Source organism: Haliaeetus albicilla, chromosome 23 (assembly GCF_947461875.1).
Source record: "Haliaeetus albicilla chromosome 23, bHalAlb1.1, whole genome shotgun sequence".
Classification (NCBI taxonomy): Eukaryota; Metazoa; Chordata; class Aves; order Accipitriformes; family Accipitridae; genus Haliaeetus; species Haliaeetus albicilla.
The window spans coordinates 12,359,887-12,378,409 of NC_091505.1; the positions used below are offsets into that span (position 1 = coordinate 12,359,887).

Genomic DNA, 18,523 nt, shown 5'->3' on the forward strand with positions numbered 1-18,523 from the left:
AGTCCCTTTCCCAATCACCCATGATGCCAAAAAATGCCTTGTTTTTCTTGCCAGTATCCATGTCCAGAGCAGGGGTAAGACACAGCCCTTTCCCCGGGGCATCTGTCACACAGAAGAATGATGCACATAGAATCCCTTCAGCCTGGAAACTTACATCACAAGAGCTCTTCTGCTCCTTAAATGTTTGTTCTTTAAGATGATTCTGATTTTTTAACCCCTTTTTGAAGCTGCCTCACCATGGTGCTTATAGACCTTGATCAAGTTCTCACATATAGCCACTTTGTCCTCCTTTCCCACCCCCTGCCCCAACATATGTAGGAAGGATGGGCAGGAGATTATGCTTGTCAAGTCAAGCAGAAAGCCAGGAGGGATAATCAAAAGCCCAGAAGTGACGTGCCTTCACAGTATCAACAGGAGCGTGGCATGGACAGTGCCTGGTGCCCAGCCTGATTACAGCCATGCCACAACCATCAAAACATGCAATGTCCATCAGTAGTGCTCCCCAAATTCTGCAAGATCAGAGCAGCATGTGGATGAAGATTGATGCCAGGAAACCTGCTTTCCCATGCACCCTACAGAGATATTATTGTTGCTTTTTCTCCCCAGACCTGAGTGAACACGTTTGTCCCAGCCATCCTGTGGCAGAGGGAAGCAGGCATTCACTGGAGAGGGGAGAGCATCGCATTCACATGGCAAGGGATGAAAAGTATTGCTGAGAGCATGGCTACTAGCCTAGGACACAGCATGCCTGGCCACAGCTGCTAACAACAACAACAGGTGTATGACAAAGCACCTGATCACCCTTTATAGCCCATGGACACGTCTCCAGCAGGAGATTCATCCTGAATCAGCCTCTGCCATTCTCAGCTATCTTCTCAGGTCTGCAGAAGAAGATCAGGGCAGTTGTTACAGGTAAACTGAGAACCAAATCCCACACTCCCTCCCAGTTATGTTTGTGCAAGCTGGGGTCTTAAGCTACAGGTCCAGACCCCAAATTATTCATGCTGGCTCTAGCAAGGAGGGTGACAGCTGGTTCACCACATAGGAAAATGCAGGTCCAAGTTGAGACCGGGGGAGGAGATGACTCAAGCTTGAGCTCTGCCCTGACAGGCAAGATAGATGGAACTAGGTTAAGCCATCTGGCTCTTCCAAGTTGAGCCTAACCTCAAGCACAGCTACCCAATGCAATGGGGACATAGGTCTGTACCTGAATTTCCGACTGTACATGCTATGCAGTGTCACTGTTACTAGACTGAGGTCTAACATGCCATGCAGATAATTACAGTAATGGAGGGATGCTAGTAAAGACCCTGCAAAAGAAACTGTTCAATATGAGAACCTGAAGGATCATGGTTGGCCCTTCACCCTGGGCTGTATCAACATATGCATTCAGGATTTTCAAGCAGTTTGGAAACCAAAACAATTAGTCAGATTGTCTTGCCTCCCCTCCTCCCCGCCATGCAACAGCAGAATAGCTGGTGAGCTAGAGAAACAGGGCAGGAGAGTCCAGAAACAGATAAGTAGGACAGGAGCTTTGGGAGACCAAGGTTTTAATTGACTTGAATAGCAAAAGCTTTAAACTGGCCTAGGATTCTCCTGCATGGGTCAGGAACCGAGGAACAGGACAGCTGCTGCTAGGAGGTCCCCACCAGCCTTGCACTCCACTCAGCCTCTTGGAAATGAGAGGAGTTTGGAGGAAAAGGCTCTGGGCAGCAGGGAGGAAGGCAAGGTTAGGCAATGATCAGTGCAATCCATGTCCTCCCCTGGGTGCTAAGGGCTTCTCAGGGACAGATAGCAGAGGCCTGGATGAGTACCCAAACCATGACCAAAATAATTAACAATTTTCACCCCAAACCATTGCTGTCTGAGCAGATAAATTTTTTCTTCTCAGTCGTATGAAAAGCTCCAGTCTATCAATGCTACCCAAAACCAGATCTCCATTAGATGCCTCCCTTTCCAGTACAGATCTCCAAAGAAAAGCCAAATTACCGCCAGCAAACATGAAAAGCCACTAACTGTTTTTCAACTTGGCAGGCACAGGCTGACTGTAAAGCCACCATTGCCTTTGTATCAAGCAAAAAATACAATTCCCATCTACTCTTTTAAGGCATAAGCATTAATGGTTCGGAGAGGTGGCTGTGCAACCAGCACAGAAATATAAGGGATGAGAATCTACTCTGGATAAGATGCCACTAGCTCCAGAGATGCCAGCAGAGATCCTCCATCCACATGTTTACAGATAACACCAGGGATACTTCAGTGTGCTGTTATAGACACTCACTAACTCTACTAGAATGTACCCCACATTAGGAAGTGAACTTCAGTGTTTCAGCATGTCTGACCACATCACAAGTACCACCAGCAGTGGTAGGTGTATGCCACAGAGGTCCCACATGCCAGTCCTGTCTTGCAAATGTTGTTTCAGTGAGTTCAGGATTGTTTTAGCCTGGGGCTGGGCTAAGGCTGTGGGGACAACTGACAGGGAGTCCCAGTGACACAGGCCACTCGGTGGAAGGAGCAAGGCTCAGACTGAAACCAGCATGCTAAGAAATAAGTTTGGAAAAAAACCCTCATTTCCTACAGCCCAGTTATGTGTTGGAAGTTATTTTTCATCACACTACATGTGGAGAAATGATCCTTGAATTCCTTATTCTTTAGTGAGGAAGAATTCTGTCTTAAATCAGAGTTCCTATCACCCCTCAACATTCTGTCCAAAGCAGAAGAAAAAAATACTTCTTCAGTAACAGACAAATGTCACTCTTCCTGCAACAGCTTCCCAGCTGCAGGGAAGATCTGTAGTAGGAGGTGAAGGAAGCAGGGGTGTGACTACCCTACTTGTCAGAAGTGCACCCTGAGATCTCAGGTAGCTCCAAGAAGCCATTGCCTTGGAAGCACATCTCACGCAGAAAATGGAAGAACAACTTATAAGGCTTTTTTTAATTTTTCTTTCCAAACTTACCATGTTGACTTCAGAGATCTGGTCAATGCTGGAGATATGGATGCTCATTCCCACTGTGACAGGGTTACCTGAAACACAAATGGACTGCGTTAGGACAATATTCAAGCCCTTCTCCTTTATCTGCTATTAAAGAATTGCCTAGAAATGCATGGATATGATTTGAAGCAGAGCCACATTCCCCAAGTATCAAGGATTTCCAAGTCACATGTGCTCAAATGATTAGACAAGAGTAGATTTCTCTAATTCCCAGCCTTACAGACTCACCCCTAGGAGTAGTGCAGACTAAGCTTGATTCTTTAATTCCTGGAAGTTAATTACCCCCTAGTTATACAATTATCTCTGGTTATTCCAAATAACGCCTTCAGAGACCATCAGTAGGCTCCCAGTGGGCTTGCATAAGGTGTTACTGATTGACCATACAAAGAACATAGCAATCAAGCCCATGCAACGCATGGGCAGGAAGATACTCCAGCTCACTCCTATATCACTCCGTCAGCTCTGAGTGCTCAGTCTGAAAATCCCAAGTGAATTTTAATACCCAAGATACCATACAAGTACAGGAACCAGATCTATGACGTGAGAAAGCAGCATTTGTATAGTGGCTTTTCAGACGAGAACAACACTTGGATTAGAGAACAGATTCCCCATTTTACCAGGGGCATCAGGGCACATGTCACCCCACATCCTCTTGCCTGCAACCGCAGAGCTGTGGTAGACATCTGTGCACAGATTTGCTGGGCAATTCAGATATTCCCTTACTCCCTTACTTGGTGACCAAGCTACTCTCATGTTGTAGTAAGTGCCACCAACTGTGGCATGCAAGATGAACTTGTGAAGAAACACCACACAAGGGCAGTCACAGCCAGACCTATTGCCCTCTCTTGCCCAAGTGCAGCAAGAGCTGTATTACCACTTCCCACAAACCTGTAGAGTCAGGGCAGAAACCAGCCATTTCAGCTGATTCTTCCAGAAGTACGGGCATCCCAGCTAGATGCAGACTCACACCCAGTTCTACCTAAGCCTGTCTGTCTAGCAGCTCCCAGAGCCAGGCAACAGCCCTTTCAGTGGGATTTAAGCCACATAAAACAATTTGCAGAGATACACATCCACTACCAAAACCAGCAAAATACCTCCCGTAGCTTGAGACGGTGTTTCTGGGTCCTACCCCTCTCCTATCATCCCCACAGCCCCAAAGCCAGAGCACAAACCCAATCCCACAGCAAGCAAAGCCCCTCATCTTGCACATGCAAGGTGGAAAATTATTCCTTGCGATGCAGTCCTAGAAAGGGAATGGCAAGCAGTTATGCCACTCAAGGTATTAACTCTTCCATGGACTCGTTAGTAGATCTAAGTGCTGAAATATTTACAGATAATCATGAAACGGCTTAGAAAGTAATTAGGAGATTGGGGGAGAGGGGAGAACCACACAACTGGAAATGAAGTGATTTTTTAATTATGTGTTACCAGAAGTAGGGAAGTAGTGTCATTAGGGCTGCCTTGTGATTGGATATACTGTTAACCGAGACCCTCTGTTGCAAATTAAGCAGCATTATCCTTTAATGGAATATGAACAACACTGAAAACATCAGAATCAACAACTGTAATTAGGCCTTGCTATGCAAATCTCCTTAAAGAGGCAGTGCTTTTCTCCAGCACTCCTGGTTTGCTGTTGGGGTGCTCAGGAGACCTTACAGAGCCTCTGAAAATCCCTACACGGCCATGCTCCTAGCCACATCTTTGCTGTACTACTATGTTCATCTTTCATACGGGAACCAGGTGGGAAAATAACCAAGAGTCACTCCAGGGAGAGCTGATTCTCCTGCATCCTCCCTTGCACCAGAGGCTGACAGTGGCACAGGAAAGCTTTTAAGGAATCTCACTTTGATAGTTTGTCTTTTTTTCTGAAATCAGGGCCTTGTGATAGAAGCCGTAGCAGGAGGAGGAAGTCACCGCTGCCTTGAGGATCTTACTGATTAATTGGTTACAGGAGGAAAGACAGGGCCACGCACAGGGCTGCAGCAGAGCTGGGGAGAAGCCAGCTCCTGACTCCTGAGCCTTTCTGCCATGCAGTGTTGTTTCCTCCAAGGGCTGCCCTATTGCCTGCTTTGCTTCCAGTCTGTCACCACCGGTACTTGTGTCACTGTGGTTATGCCTCCCCTCCTTCCTCAGTGCAAAAAGTGGTTCTTCCCCCTTGCCCCTGTGTAGGAGACCCACTGAAACCATCAGGTTGGATGGTTATAGCAGGAGAGCACCGAAAGTGGTGATATACAAATATTTGTCAAATACAAAGTCTATCCAATCTAATCTATCTGTCTAGACATTTGTGCTGTGTTCATCACCATGGTATCTGAGTGCCTGAGGTCATGCAGTGACTCAGTGTCAGAGCCGTGGATAAGATCCAGACCTCCCGACTCCCAGATCCTCCGGATGCTGGAGTAGAGATCAGCCACGCTACTCCCCGTCAGCCTGGGCTCAGCTGCACCCAGCTCCCGTGCGCAGTCAGCAATGTTCCTCTGGCCGCTCTGGGCACTGCCAAGGCCTCCACACCCCATCTATCACAGCACGTGGGAGGCTCCACTGCCCTCTTGCAATCCCTGGGGGCTGTGCCCATCAACCCACAGGCAGAAGCGTGTGATCGTCATACAAGCACTCCAAAGATGAAGGTATGCAAAGTCCTGCCTTTACTGGACCTGCTCCTAGCTTGATCACAGGGAAGCCATTTCACCTTCTCCATCCCTGTTCTGAAGACTGTCTCGCAGTCTCCTCAGGGCAGGAACGCAAGAGCATGTACAGAGCCAACAGAAAAAGCATGCCCTACCTCTTACTGCAGCCCAAAGAAAAACTAGATCGGCTGGTGTCCAACATTCAGGCTGTAAGTAGTACACAAAATAAACAAAGGACATCAATTCTGCCAATGTTAATAGCTTCAGGCAAGAAGGATACAAAAGTAGGGTATTCAAAATATGGGATAACGTCATCTGTAAATTTGTCCAAAAAGGCAGAACTCTGCATTTGTGGATCTGAGACGAGGCAAACAAAGCAAACCTGATATTAAAGGTCCATGCTTTTATTTGTGCCTTGCCAATGGGTGCAAAAACTAAACCTTCTCCCCTTAAAGAAAAAGATTACACCTAGAAAAGATTTGTAAGCAAGATCACAAGTGAGGGAGTGTGAGAAATTCTGCCACTTTCACCAGTGAACAGCACCCTCACACATCCTCGTTTCTCACCACCACTGGAGAAATCACCAACATTTTGTCCTGAAAGTAGTTTGACGCCTGTGAAAAACGTACTTGGAAAGTTGGAAGGGAAGCAGACAAAAGAGTTATAATAAAACCTGTCCTTTTTCTGCTAGTGATACTTGCCAAATATAAAAACAGTCAAGGTAGAGAACAAGTTGTGCTAATCTGCAATATTTTCCCAGCAACCAGTTATTACTTTCACATTTTATTTTATAATGCTTAAAAGCCCCAGAATGTAGAGTCATGTTGCTACAGAAATAATTCCTATGGCACAACTGCAGAGGAAAGGTTGTGTTTTCAAGCCTGTGTCTGCCTACACTACAGCCAGAGGTGACAGCAGCCTGGATCAGGACATCTCTTCCAGATCTCAGCCTGGTACCTCAGCTGCAGAAAGCAGTAAGACAATAGCACAAAATTCAGTGTAATAGCTCTCCAGTCAGTGGATGCTTACTTGGGCAGCTGCTCTGTACTAAGGTCCAAGCTGCCCTCTCTTCACTCCTACCCAAGAAAGTTAGACTAAAGCAAGCCTGGGTTTCTCTGCCATCAGATCTCCAATTGCAATACAGACACAGCTAAAAAGACTCAAAATCAGCAGGCAGGTAAACAGAACTTACTTTATCATCCACTGAAGCCATACCATTTTTACAAACTACAGCCAATGCTCGAGGAGTCTGGTTCATGCATTTCTGACCACACGAACTCGGCAATGCTGGCAGAGCCAAGGCTTGCAGTTGCTAAGGGACTGGCATCAGCCTCAAACCTACCCTTTAGCCTAAACTACAGGAGCAAAGATACTAACAGGGATCTTGGGAGGTTGCACAGCCCATATCTTTTATGGAAGCAGACCAGAGTTTCTTTAAACCACCAGTGTCAGAAATTCCACAGCTGCCCTGGATAATCTCTTCCTGCATTTCACTGCACTGAAGGTTTTTCCTAAACACCCAAACTAAACCATCTCTGCAGTGTAAATGTAGTTTTGTCTCATCATTTCCTCCCAATGATAGTGAAAGAATATATCAGTCATCCTTCCGTAACAACAGCTTTTATGTACTGAGAAATCATGACAACCCTCTCCCTCCTCTACCATACTGGCTTGCCTAGATTAAGTGCACCTGATTTCTTCAACCTCTCCTTAGAGGTCATGTTTTCTAAAGCTCTGACAATTAGTGCTGCTCTTCTCTGGCCTTTTGCCAATTTGTCTACATCTCTACTTTAAAGCACGGTATCCAGAAACCAGCCACTGAAACAAAGATGACATGTCACCAGTACAGAGAAAAGAAAAGCAACCTCCTGTGTACAGCATTCTCATAAAACCACAGAAGCCTCTCCAAACCCACTGCACCCACCCTGGAAGCTGCTCACTTTGCGTAGGAGGTTAGAGATGTTAAAGAGGCAGCCTAGCTCTTGCCATTAGAGTGCATCACGCATGCAGGAAGAGGGAGTACAGCACTGTCTCTTTTGAACAAGAGGTAAGATTATTCAAGACAGCTTTGTGCATGAGCCCCAGCATTCCCTGCTTGCACCCTGCCTGTGGCATCACCAGCCTCCAAGATCCCTGCAGCAGCAGGAAAGCTGCTTTAAGGTCTTCTGCTGAGTAAACAAAGCCAACCAGAGAAAATTAGAGGCTTCAGCCACTAAACCTACATACAGAACAGGTCTGTGCCTTACCCTGCAATGGTAAATACCCACAGGTATAAGACTCCATACATGCAAAACCCTGCTCCTCATCCCCAGCTGTCCAGAAGCCAGGAGACAGCAGTGGCACTAGAGCCCAGAAACAGCAAGTCCCAGACAAGGTTGCCCTGCACTGGCTGGCAGAACTGTTTCTGCAAATGCAGGGTGATACAGGCAGGCATGGAGGGCAAGGTTTGCTGATATATGTAGCTACAGGACTGCAGTGTCTCACTTGCATTTTCAGTGACCCCCACACCAAACAGGATCAGCATTTAGGATATTGTCAGACTTTGCCAAAGCCAAATGACCAGCACAGACTGTAATTTCACTCCCAGGGCTTTTTCCTTCAGTCTTAACCCCACTTCCCTGGACAAGGGAGAACTGTTCAGTATCTAGTTGCTCTTTCTGTAGAAAATAGTTTGCCCAAGCCACTGCTTCTGCTTTGTTCACAGCACTGAACCGCAGGGCACCCTGGCTGTAAGTTTACTGCTTAAAACCATGACCCACGTCACTGCTACGTGCAGCGATGAGTTAGCTATACAAGGGCTGACAGCCATGGTTAGTTAGGAGGCAAGAGCTCCCAGGTAATCAGATGTGCAGAAGGCAGCACATTCAGCATGAAGCTTGTTACTAGCTGAGGAGCTGCCGCCTGGATGCAACCATATGATCTCTTAAGAAATCCCACTCTGTCCCTCCCAAAACAGATACCCTTGAATAATTTTCAGCTGATGGACTAATTAGTCCTGGGCCATAGTTTTTTTTAAACCCACCCAAAAGGTAACTCAGAGGCCAGCCTGTGAGTAGTCAGGACACTCAGATTCACTGTGGAGGAGTCTATATCAACACCCCAGAACAGGGAGAATGGAAATGCTCCTGGGTTTTCACCATACAGGAGGATGGTAAGAGTTCACAAAATGCTATCTGCATAATAGCTGTGCTCACAGATCTAAAGACTGAGGCTCTGCTACAGCAGTTAATAGGAGAATGTCTAAAAGGTGCCATCCCAGCAGACTACACAAGCCAAATCACAAAGAATTTTCCCAAGACTAATTTTCCTGTTCCTTTCCTTTTTTTTTATCTTAGGTACAGCATCAAGCACAAATTCAGTAAGTGTTAACATTGCTTGAGGAGCGACAAAAGTATCATGAAAGCAGAAACGTTTTGGGAATCACTTTCATCCAGCATCTCTGATTTACAGTGACATCTAGAAGCACCAAGTGCAGCAGTGTCTCCTAAGAACCTACTCAAACTTTTCCAAGAAAATCTAGGTTTAAATACCCATTAAACACTCTCCAACCTTTCTTCCACTTGGTTTTTACTCTTATCTCCATGACCTTTCCCCCACCCACAGCCAATGCTGCACACTAAGCTTGCAGGGCTCAGCACAACAGCCAGGACCATCAAACACATTCAGAGGCTGATATCAAAGCTCTCCCCCTACTCTTAGCAGGTCTCTCTAGGACATCCATTGGATTTAAAAGAGCAAAGCATACCATGACATTGCTTTTGGCCACTGTTATACATTACCAGAAAGAGAGATGGTCTCATGGCAAGTCAGCAAATATGACATTGCCTTCTTGTCTGGGGGGGGAACAGTGAGTATGAATGACTTGCTACTGCTGAGGAATCTCCTCCACATAAAGAAAGCATGGTATTCTGGAGCTGAAATACAGGACCCTGGTCTCCAGAATATCTGGGGCTGCCAGTGCCTGCTATTTCCCCATGGGTTCATTGTTCTGCAGGGGCAGGAGAGGTATCTACCATCACTAATTCTCATGGAGATTGCAGCTAGTCTCCAAGTAGCTGTGGCAGAAAACAGTTTCTTCCGCCTGACAGGTTTCCTGCATTCTGCCATACTTCTTTAGGAATTGCTTGGTGCTTTTTAAGCCGCTGAGCCTGCACATAGAACAAGATCATGCCTTACCTTACTATGCTTTCCATCCATCCACATCAGACCAGACACAGCATCACCCTATGCGAGGAGGCTAATGACAATTTCCAGCCTGTACCATTCTGCTCTCCTGGTAGTCTGGCTTTTCACCTCATCCAGTCAGATGACTGAGTTTTTACTGTTCATTTAAGAATGGGGAATACTAGGGACTTTCCAAGAGAACTCAAAAGTTGGAGCAAGCTCTTGCCAAGATGGTGACATCAAGGACAGCACATGTTTGATGGAACATCTAAGGGAGGGTACAACCATAGCATAGCTCTTGAGCAGACCTTTGGAATATCCAAACACTGAACAGATCAAGGGCTTCAGCAAGAGACAGGCTTTCATCTAAGCAGGCAACGAGGCCAATTCTTCAGCAAGGAGCCAAGAGACACAGCACTTGCAGAGCAGGCAGAACTGACCACTCAAGTACTGCTATCCTGTAATGCCCTTTGCAAACACACAGGTTAACCTTGATAATGGCAGCCACATTTCCAGCATGTTGTCAAATGAAGCTGTCCCTGTGGATCTGAATAGATACAGAGAATTTTCTCAAGCAAGCTGTGCCTGCTTGTGAGCCAGTGCTGAGGGATCCTTTTGGAGGAACAATGCTTTCCCAATGCAGATGTAGCGCTCATTCTGTGACTATTCTAGGGAAAGCAGAGAGCTAAGGAGCACAATCTTTGAGGCACAGTGGATTACCTAATCTATCTCATGGGTATTTTTAATGGATTAGTAGGTATTAGAGTGGGATATGGCAAATATCCCATGGAAATTTGGAAGTGAGAGAGAACAATCAACTGGCTGCAAAAACAGTGTAAAGGTTGTCCCAGAGGTATTGAAGGATTACAGAGGAAGCTAAATCAAGGTTGATTTTAAAAGATGTTGGTAGACAGCTACCCAAGCTGAATAAAAACAAGGTCTCAAATGTACAGGCCTAAAAATGGAACAAGAGAGTAGACGCCAACCCTTACAGCATCTGTACTACTGGTGGACTCAGTTCAGGAAAGCACCTGTACACACACACAGGGCTTTCAGCATTAACAAAAATCACTGACTACTCAGAATACCATCTGTTCTTGGGAGAAGCCTAGGTCAATATTCAGGAGACAGATTTTTAAAGCTTTTTCATCCTCAGTGATGAAGATAGTCTTCCAAAGCCTTCTGTATGCATATCTCTTGCCTGGGTGATGCAGACTTGGTAAAGTCACACCAAAGTGAGAGCAAAATAAGTTCCTGGGTTTGTTAAACTGCATATTTGCTCTCATTACAGACATACACAACTGCATCACCTTACTAGAACTGATCATTATCAACCTGGCACCACCAGTGGATCCCAAGCAATCAACTCTTTAAGAGTAACTTTACCAAGAGCACCAATTCCCAACCACCATCCATCCCTTGAAGCAGGCAACGCCCAGCTCAGATCACAGCCAGTTTACTCTGCAGGGCTGCCACAGCCATCAGTTTCTTTGTCAGAGCAGGGTGGCTGCAGAAGGCAGATCCATATCTGACCATCAGGAGATGATGAAGGCAATGCCCTGACCTCCTTGTGCACTGTGCTGCTAGAGCAAGGATTAGTCACCTGCCCTCCCCTTCCAGGGACATTCCTCCCCGTGTCCTCCAGGGCACCCACACAGACCTGCTCCATGGCTTTGAGGTCTGCAGGGTACACACTTTGTGTTTTGCTTTTACATGCTTCTCTGCAGAGCCGGGCACTACGAAACATTGAATTTTCCTGTGGTTATGCTAAGCTAACACTGGGAAAAGCAGAGACACTGAGCATCCCAGATCCCTTCAGCTCTTACTCTCCACCAAGAGTAGTAGCAGGAGGGCAACAGGGCTTCCCAAGCAAGCATGTATTGTAGACTGACAGCAGATCAGCACAAGCCAGGCATTTCTTCCTCAGCAGCAATGTGAAGCATCAGACCCACACTGATCAGCCGCCCCCACATTTCTCCACCTGAGAAGACTTCCCTCCTACCTCTGTCAGGATCCTGGCAGGCAAGTGCATCTCCCTTGTGGGTCCTGCCAGTGCAGCCATGGGACACAGTTCTGCCCGCCTGCCTGGGAAGCTGTGGGGGACTCGGGAGTAGTCCAGCCCTTTTGCTTTTACTCAGGCCCTCAGGCTCACGTTTGCTCCATCTCCTCACAGCCAGCCTGGGCACTTGTCTGCACTCCTAGAGCCACCGCTCCCCCAGCTCGGGCAGGCTTAGAAGCCTTTGGTACCCTGCTGCTCCTCATTGCCCAGCCCACCACCTGTTACCCTGCTTTTTAAGTGGGCAGGTCTTCAGAAAGGGTTGCACACAGACACTAAGTATATTGAAACCCCTAGGTAAATGTGCAAAAGTGAGCGGGGTATTTTATCACATACCTACAGCTTTCCACCAGAGCACACTCCACGAGCCTCAGCGCAGGCAGCTACTCCCTCCTGCCTCATCTCCAGCTCACCAGGTTAGTCTCAGAACAGACCCACCTCCAGGGCTCCCTCACAGCCTGGAAAACGCTTTTTACAACCCAAAATGCTGGATTCCTGCACAAGCTCTGGTGCTACAAGGTCCACAAATACATATAGATTTTTAAGCAGGATTAGGGCTGAATTCCTAGTGCTGGGACCCCCACAGCACCATGGCACTCTTACAACAGCCCAGGAGGTAGGAGTACAGCAAACTACCTGGGAAAACCACAGCACCATCCTCCTACCCACAGCCAAACAGCTCCCAGCGACAGGGCTGGTGGTCTGTGTGGCACATCCCATCCAGTGCTTGACTGGGCACTGACACAGGATCCAACTACCCAGCTCCCTCCCTCCACAGGACCCTCCACCCCCCTCAGGTGGGGCTGCCAGGGTGGCACACAGGTGAGGCCATTTAGCAATTTTTCCCGCATACCAGCTGGCAGCTGTGGAAATTTCTCCCATGTTGCCCATCAGTCTGTCTTCTCATCTTCTCATTCTCAGGGCACAAAGGTCCTGACCCACCTTTTCAGTGCTGGGCTTTTCTGGAACATTACCAATAAATGCTTGCTACATGGAGGAGCCTCTCTTACGTGCACTGGAAATATCACCCCCCAAACAAATGCAGGCTTGGCCTGTACTTGAGTATGTGACCTGTCTGGGAAAACACTCTCACACATTACCAAATCCTGAGCCATCTAATCCCCTTAGCTGAAAATGAGCCGAACCAAATTAATTTCAATGGGTTAACACAAACTTCTCCGTTCATATCAAATCCATTACTCTGTCCTGGAATTATTTGTAACAAAAACAAAATATCTGGACTTGTCATTTTTATCAAAGTGACAACAAGAAGGTGTTTTCCTTCTTTTCCCCGTTTTCAATTTTTAATGAGTTAGTCACACCTCCTCATCACTGTTTACAGATTCTTGCCTTTAAAGGATACCACAGCATCTAACTCCTGGATTGAATCCAGTTGGACATGCGCAGCATGTGGGGAAAAAAGAAAAGAAACAAGATGGCCAGGTCAGGACATGCCAAACTTGCACAGATATTGAAATCAGGGCTGGGACATCCAGGAGCAACAGGGGACAGCCCTTCTGTGGGCCCTCTTGCCATACCTCCATGAGATGATTTTTCTGATGGTGCTGGACATGGTTCTTCTTCCCCTGGCAGTGCAAAGTCAATGGCTGGGGTCTCCAAGGGAGATAAGGTCTCTCATTTCTTGTTACTTCTGTCAAGTCTGTTGTGGAGATATAGCCCTTTCCCAGTGCCCGCCTTATCCTTCCTGATAGAGCCTGCTATTAGGGCTTTTGTTAATGCTGACTTCAGATGCTTCCAACCACTACCTCCCCATACTACACACCCAGTCCTTTCCTTACCCTATGAAGGGCACGTGTCCCTTCGGCTCAGCTCAGAGGCAGAGTTTTGGGGTCACATGGTGCCCAAGGCTTATGCTCAGTGACAGGACAATTTACAGTGCAAGTATTGAAAAAAAGGAGTGAGTCAGGCCTGAAAATATCATGACATTCACATTAAAATCATGAGTCTGAGTTAGAAATCATGAAAAGTAAAGCGCGCACACAAACAAGCCTCCCCCTTTCCAAATGTTATACATAGGATTATATGTTTTCATCTCACAGTTTCCAAGAGATATGCCTTGTTCAGGTTGTTCTGCATTTTCTCCCCAGTCTCAAGACAGAGAAAATCTTACAAACTTCAGTGATGACTGAGAATTGCAAGAGTTTTGTAGGAAGAAGTATTCAAGTTTGTAAGTTGGTCACTTTTGAAAGATTGACCCCTGTGCTGGTGTTTCCATCATTTCAGTAATGATTGATTTGCAAAAGTGTCCTGGAAATTCAGCAGGACAAAAGTTACCAGATTACCTTTTACCCCAGCACCTCTTATTAAGAGACAGAACTAACTGCCATTTGTTCACCAAAATAATTGCTTTCACTCAGGATGCATGGATGAGCGAATCTTGCAGAGCTTTTACATATATATTCATCTCCAGCAATTCATCAACATAATAATCACGCATTATTAACTTGAGTACTCATCAATTTTTTTTCTCTAGCTTCAAATACTAGCAAGGAGCTAGTGCGCAATAGGGAAGAAAAACATGTAGGGAAACTTGTGATGAATATTCTATTTTTGCTATGAAAGGAGGATAAGAAGAAAAATTCAGCTCATAGCCTACCCTCTCCCTCACTTCCAAAAATTTCCTACCAAGCTGAGACCCTTCCCCAGAGGCCAGCAAGCCTTTGCTTTCCAGCAGACTGCCCCAGCTGAAGGAGGTTTCCTTTTCAGGTGACAATGTCCCACCTGTAAGCTCCCAACCATAACCTGGGTGGCCTCCTCTCCTGGTGTGACAGCCTCTGATGTTACACCCAGAGCTTTGATACCTGCAATGGGCAGCACTCTTCTTTATGCATTCCCTGGTGAACTGCCCGGTGCAGCCCCCAAACCTGGCCTTCCCCATGGCACAAGTTTCTCCCAACCTGGAGGAGTCATCTGCTGTGGTCTCACTAACTCAAAGCTCCTTAAAGAAAGAAGCCTGCAGGGGGATTGTCTTGCTGTGGCCAATGTGTAAGAGAAGAGCAAGAAGAACACCCCTGGCAGCTGAGATGTGTTTGGAAAGATCTCCTGATCAGACAACCCATCCTGGTTCTGTGGCACAGCTGCTGTTACAACCTGTAGAAGAGGAAGACGCAGTTTGGTGTTCTCATACCTCAGCTGACTGATGAGTCTTGGTCCCAAATGCAAGCACAGTGTGATAAACTGTCACAGGAACCAAGTAAGGCATATTACTTCTGGGTCATTGCTCTTGGTAGGGGTTGGTCTGCATAGTAGAAAAAAACCTACCATGGCTTTTAGTGGCTGAAATAACCCTGTGGGCACAGAGAGCAGGGTCTCGCACTGGCTGACAGTCTGATGTCCCTTCTTGCTGACAGCCCGTGGTGAGATTCATTACAGAAGCACAAGAAAAGTGAAGGTTGGAACTAGTGCAATAGCCAGGACACCCTTCCCACTTTCTCTACTATATGACATGATCATACACAGTGAATATATTATCTGCCATGTATAATTTTTTGAAATATTTAGCCAATGATAACATTTTCACAATTTCAGTGTTTCTGAAAAGGAGAGTGAGGAATGCCCTCCTGCTCCATCCACCAGAAGGGGAACTATTTGTCAACAAAATTAATACCCACTGCATGTGAGAGCCTTTCCTATGGCTATGCCACTTCCATTTCTCTGCAGCAAGAAGTGGGACCACCTGTCTGTTCCCTCTGGGGATTTCACAGGCCACCACAGTTGAAGGTAAGGTCACAGTTTTGTGGTCAAGCAGCAGACCAGAGCACTGAAGGTGCTCAGGTCTGTTCTCATGAATAAAGAGCAATAGCAGGAAGCAGAACTTCCCAGTGCTATCCCTTGCGCTGCCATGGGTTTTCTGTGTCATCCCCAACAAGCTGCCCTCTCTTGGTGTGCCCTAGATGTAAAATGGATCTAGCGGTGGCCCATCATCCCACAGCTAGTGGGGAAGATTTGTTAGTCAATGCTTGCACAGCACAGGAGCCTTGCTGCTCTCTGTCACATAGAGCCCCTAATACTACCTGAGAACAAATTATATTCATGCACAATCAAAATCACATCCAGCTCAGCCCTGATTTGAGAATCCTTTTTTGCTGGTGATGATGTCCAGAGCAGAGAGAGCACAGCTTGATTTCCAGAGCCCAGGCTGAGCTGGCAGAGCTGGCAGGTAGGAATATCTTGTTTTGACTGGTAAACTGAGCAAGTTTGACATGGAAACCACTGAGGGAGAATAAATATGGAACAACAAGATGTAATTTTTACAGAGGCTCTTCTCCAACTATAACTGTACTCGGAGCCATCCCAGACTTGAACTAAGAGGTCTTGAGGTCTGGGGAAGGAAATTCAAGCCATGGTAGGTTTGGCTGAGGCTCACCCCTGTCACAAGCACAGACATCTATAAGTGCACAATTACTTAAAAGCAATGTTCCTGCAGGACTGCAAAGAGCAGGAGATACAGGAAGGGGAGGTGAAAAAGTTCAGAGAAGAAAAAGAGTTTTTAGGTCTGACACAAAACCAAGGATAAATGCCGAAACCAGAAGAATAGCCTATAGGAACTGCATGCTCAGTGTTCCCCAAACCAACCTGAAATTCATACCCTGCTCAAAGGAAACAGTGGCACATCTACAGCCTGGGAGGAAGGGCTGACTGAGAAGAGCTCTGTTTCTTTCCATTTAATGGGAACAGGATCAATCACTGGATCTCCAGGATTCCTGTTTATTTGACCAATCTGTTCATGCTATAGGTCTCCACTGTCCAACACTTCTCCTTCTCACATATGTGATGTGAATTCCTTTAATGGGCTTTATGCCATCATTAAGTGCATCTTTGTCTTGTCCATGTTTCTAGTCATGTTTTAACAAGTGCATGATATTTCATGTGAAATACCAAGATCTAAATATACACTTAACAAACCCCACCAAGGGCTATCTGCAAGAATGGATCTTATGGACTTCTGCACCAAATACTGTCACTACTGCTGAAGAACCATCTAACATCAGTTCAGCCTGACACTTTAGTAGCCTTCAACTTTTTTTCTTTGAACCAGACATAGGTGAGAAAAGTGACATGCACACACAGTTTGTCCTTCATGTAGCAGTAAAACTACAGCATATTCCTTTTATATTTTGTGCTATGTGGGTTAAAAATATTTTTCTGCCTAACTGGGATATTGGGAGTCTTAGGAAATGAACAATGCAGATATGTAAAGCTGCTCTGATGAACAGCTCTAGGGCTGTGGGAATGTATTTTGAGTAATCAAAAGGACTTGTACTAATGGGTTTTACACTCTTTTTACATTTTGCTTTCAGTGGCAGTCCCTCGAAGGCAAGTTTACCAGCAAGAATAATCTCAGAAATGGTGACTGTTATGTAGATGTTAGTCAAGGAGGAAGATGGGTCCAGGTGAAATGGCAAACATCCTCCAGAGTGGCTATAAGCAACTATCTGTTTTTAATCAGTTAATTAATTAGACAAATATTGGAATTATTCTACTAATCAGTAACTTGAATGCATTGTATTTGGTCATAAAAAATCTATGACTAAGAAAAGAGGCAAAATTAATGGAATAAATGCTTTGTTAAAATGATGATGACATCTTTCTTTTAGAGAGTGTCATGGTTTAACCCCAGCCAGCAACTAAGCACCACGCAGCCGCTCACTCACTACCCCCCCATCCAGTGGGATGGGGGAGAAAATCAGGAAAAGAAGTAAAACTCCTGGGTTGAGATAAGAACGGTTTAATAGAACAGAAAAGAAGAAACTAATAATGATAATGATAACACTAATAAAATGACAACAGTAGTAATAAAAGGATTGAAATGTACAAATGATGCGCAGGGCAATTGCTCACCACCCGCCGACCGACACCCAGCCAGTCCCCGAGCGGCGATTCCCCGCCCCCCCCTTCCCAGTTCCTAAACTAGATGGGACGTCACATGGTGTGGAATACACTGTTGGCCAGTTTGGGTCAGGTGCCCTGGCTGGGCATGAGAAGCTGAAAAATCCTTGACTATAGTCTAAACACTACTGAGCAACAACTGAAAACATCAGTGTTATCAACATTCTTCACATACTGAACTCAAAACATAGCACTGTACCAGCTACTAGGAAGACAATTAACTCTATCCCAGCTGAAACCAGGACAGAGAGCTATCTCAGAGCCCCTCACTAGTCACGGTGCACTGTCCCTGCTAGCCAAGGTGCACTACCATGGACTAGCTCCAGCAGTGCTGGAAAGCGGCTGTGTCAGGGACCGAGCGGAGCTGCAGGGAAAGACTGCACCAGCCAAGGGTGGAAAGGAAGGAGGAGGGCAACCGGATGCAATTATCCAACATGGGCTTTGGCACAAATGTGCGAGTCAACCTCTCCTCCAGTTCCTGTGAAAGTATACAGGCTTAATGGATGATGACAAGATGTCATGTCCTTCGCCAGATACCAAATCCAGAAAAAAATATTTGGTACTACCAAGCACAGCTCTAGGGCAGGCACACAGATTGCTCAGAAACCCAAGCCCAGTTTGACTCTGGGCTGAGACTCAGGGGAACTCATCTTCATTGCTGTCTTCGTCACGCCACCCAAAACTCCCTCCACTGCTGTGTCAGAGCTTCCTGTCTCTGAAGGAGGAAAATAAGGATCTTGTGGGGCCACAGATAAATGCACAAATATGTTC

At 46.2% G+C, this 18,523-nt stretch overlaps 1 protein-coding gene across 2 annotated transcripts in view; it reads right to left on the minus strand.

Annotated features, from left to right (window-relative positions):
* The window catches only part of LOC104322482 (gamma-aminobutyric acid receptor subunit beta-4), a 76,508-nt gene that overhangs the window by 44,356 nt on the left and 13,629 nt on the right, over positions 1–18,523 (minus strand). For both annotated transcript variants that reach the window (XM_069811166.1, XM_069811165.1), the window contains exon 3: positions 2,960–3,027. In XM_069811166.1, coding sequence (XP_069667267.1) covers positions 2,960–3,027 — 68 coding nt within the window. The remainder of the gene's footprint in view (positions 1–2,959; positions 3,028–18,523) is intronic.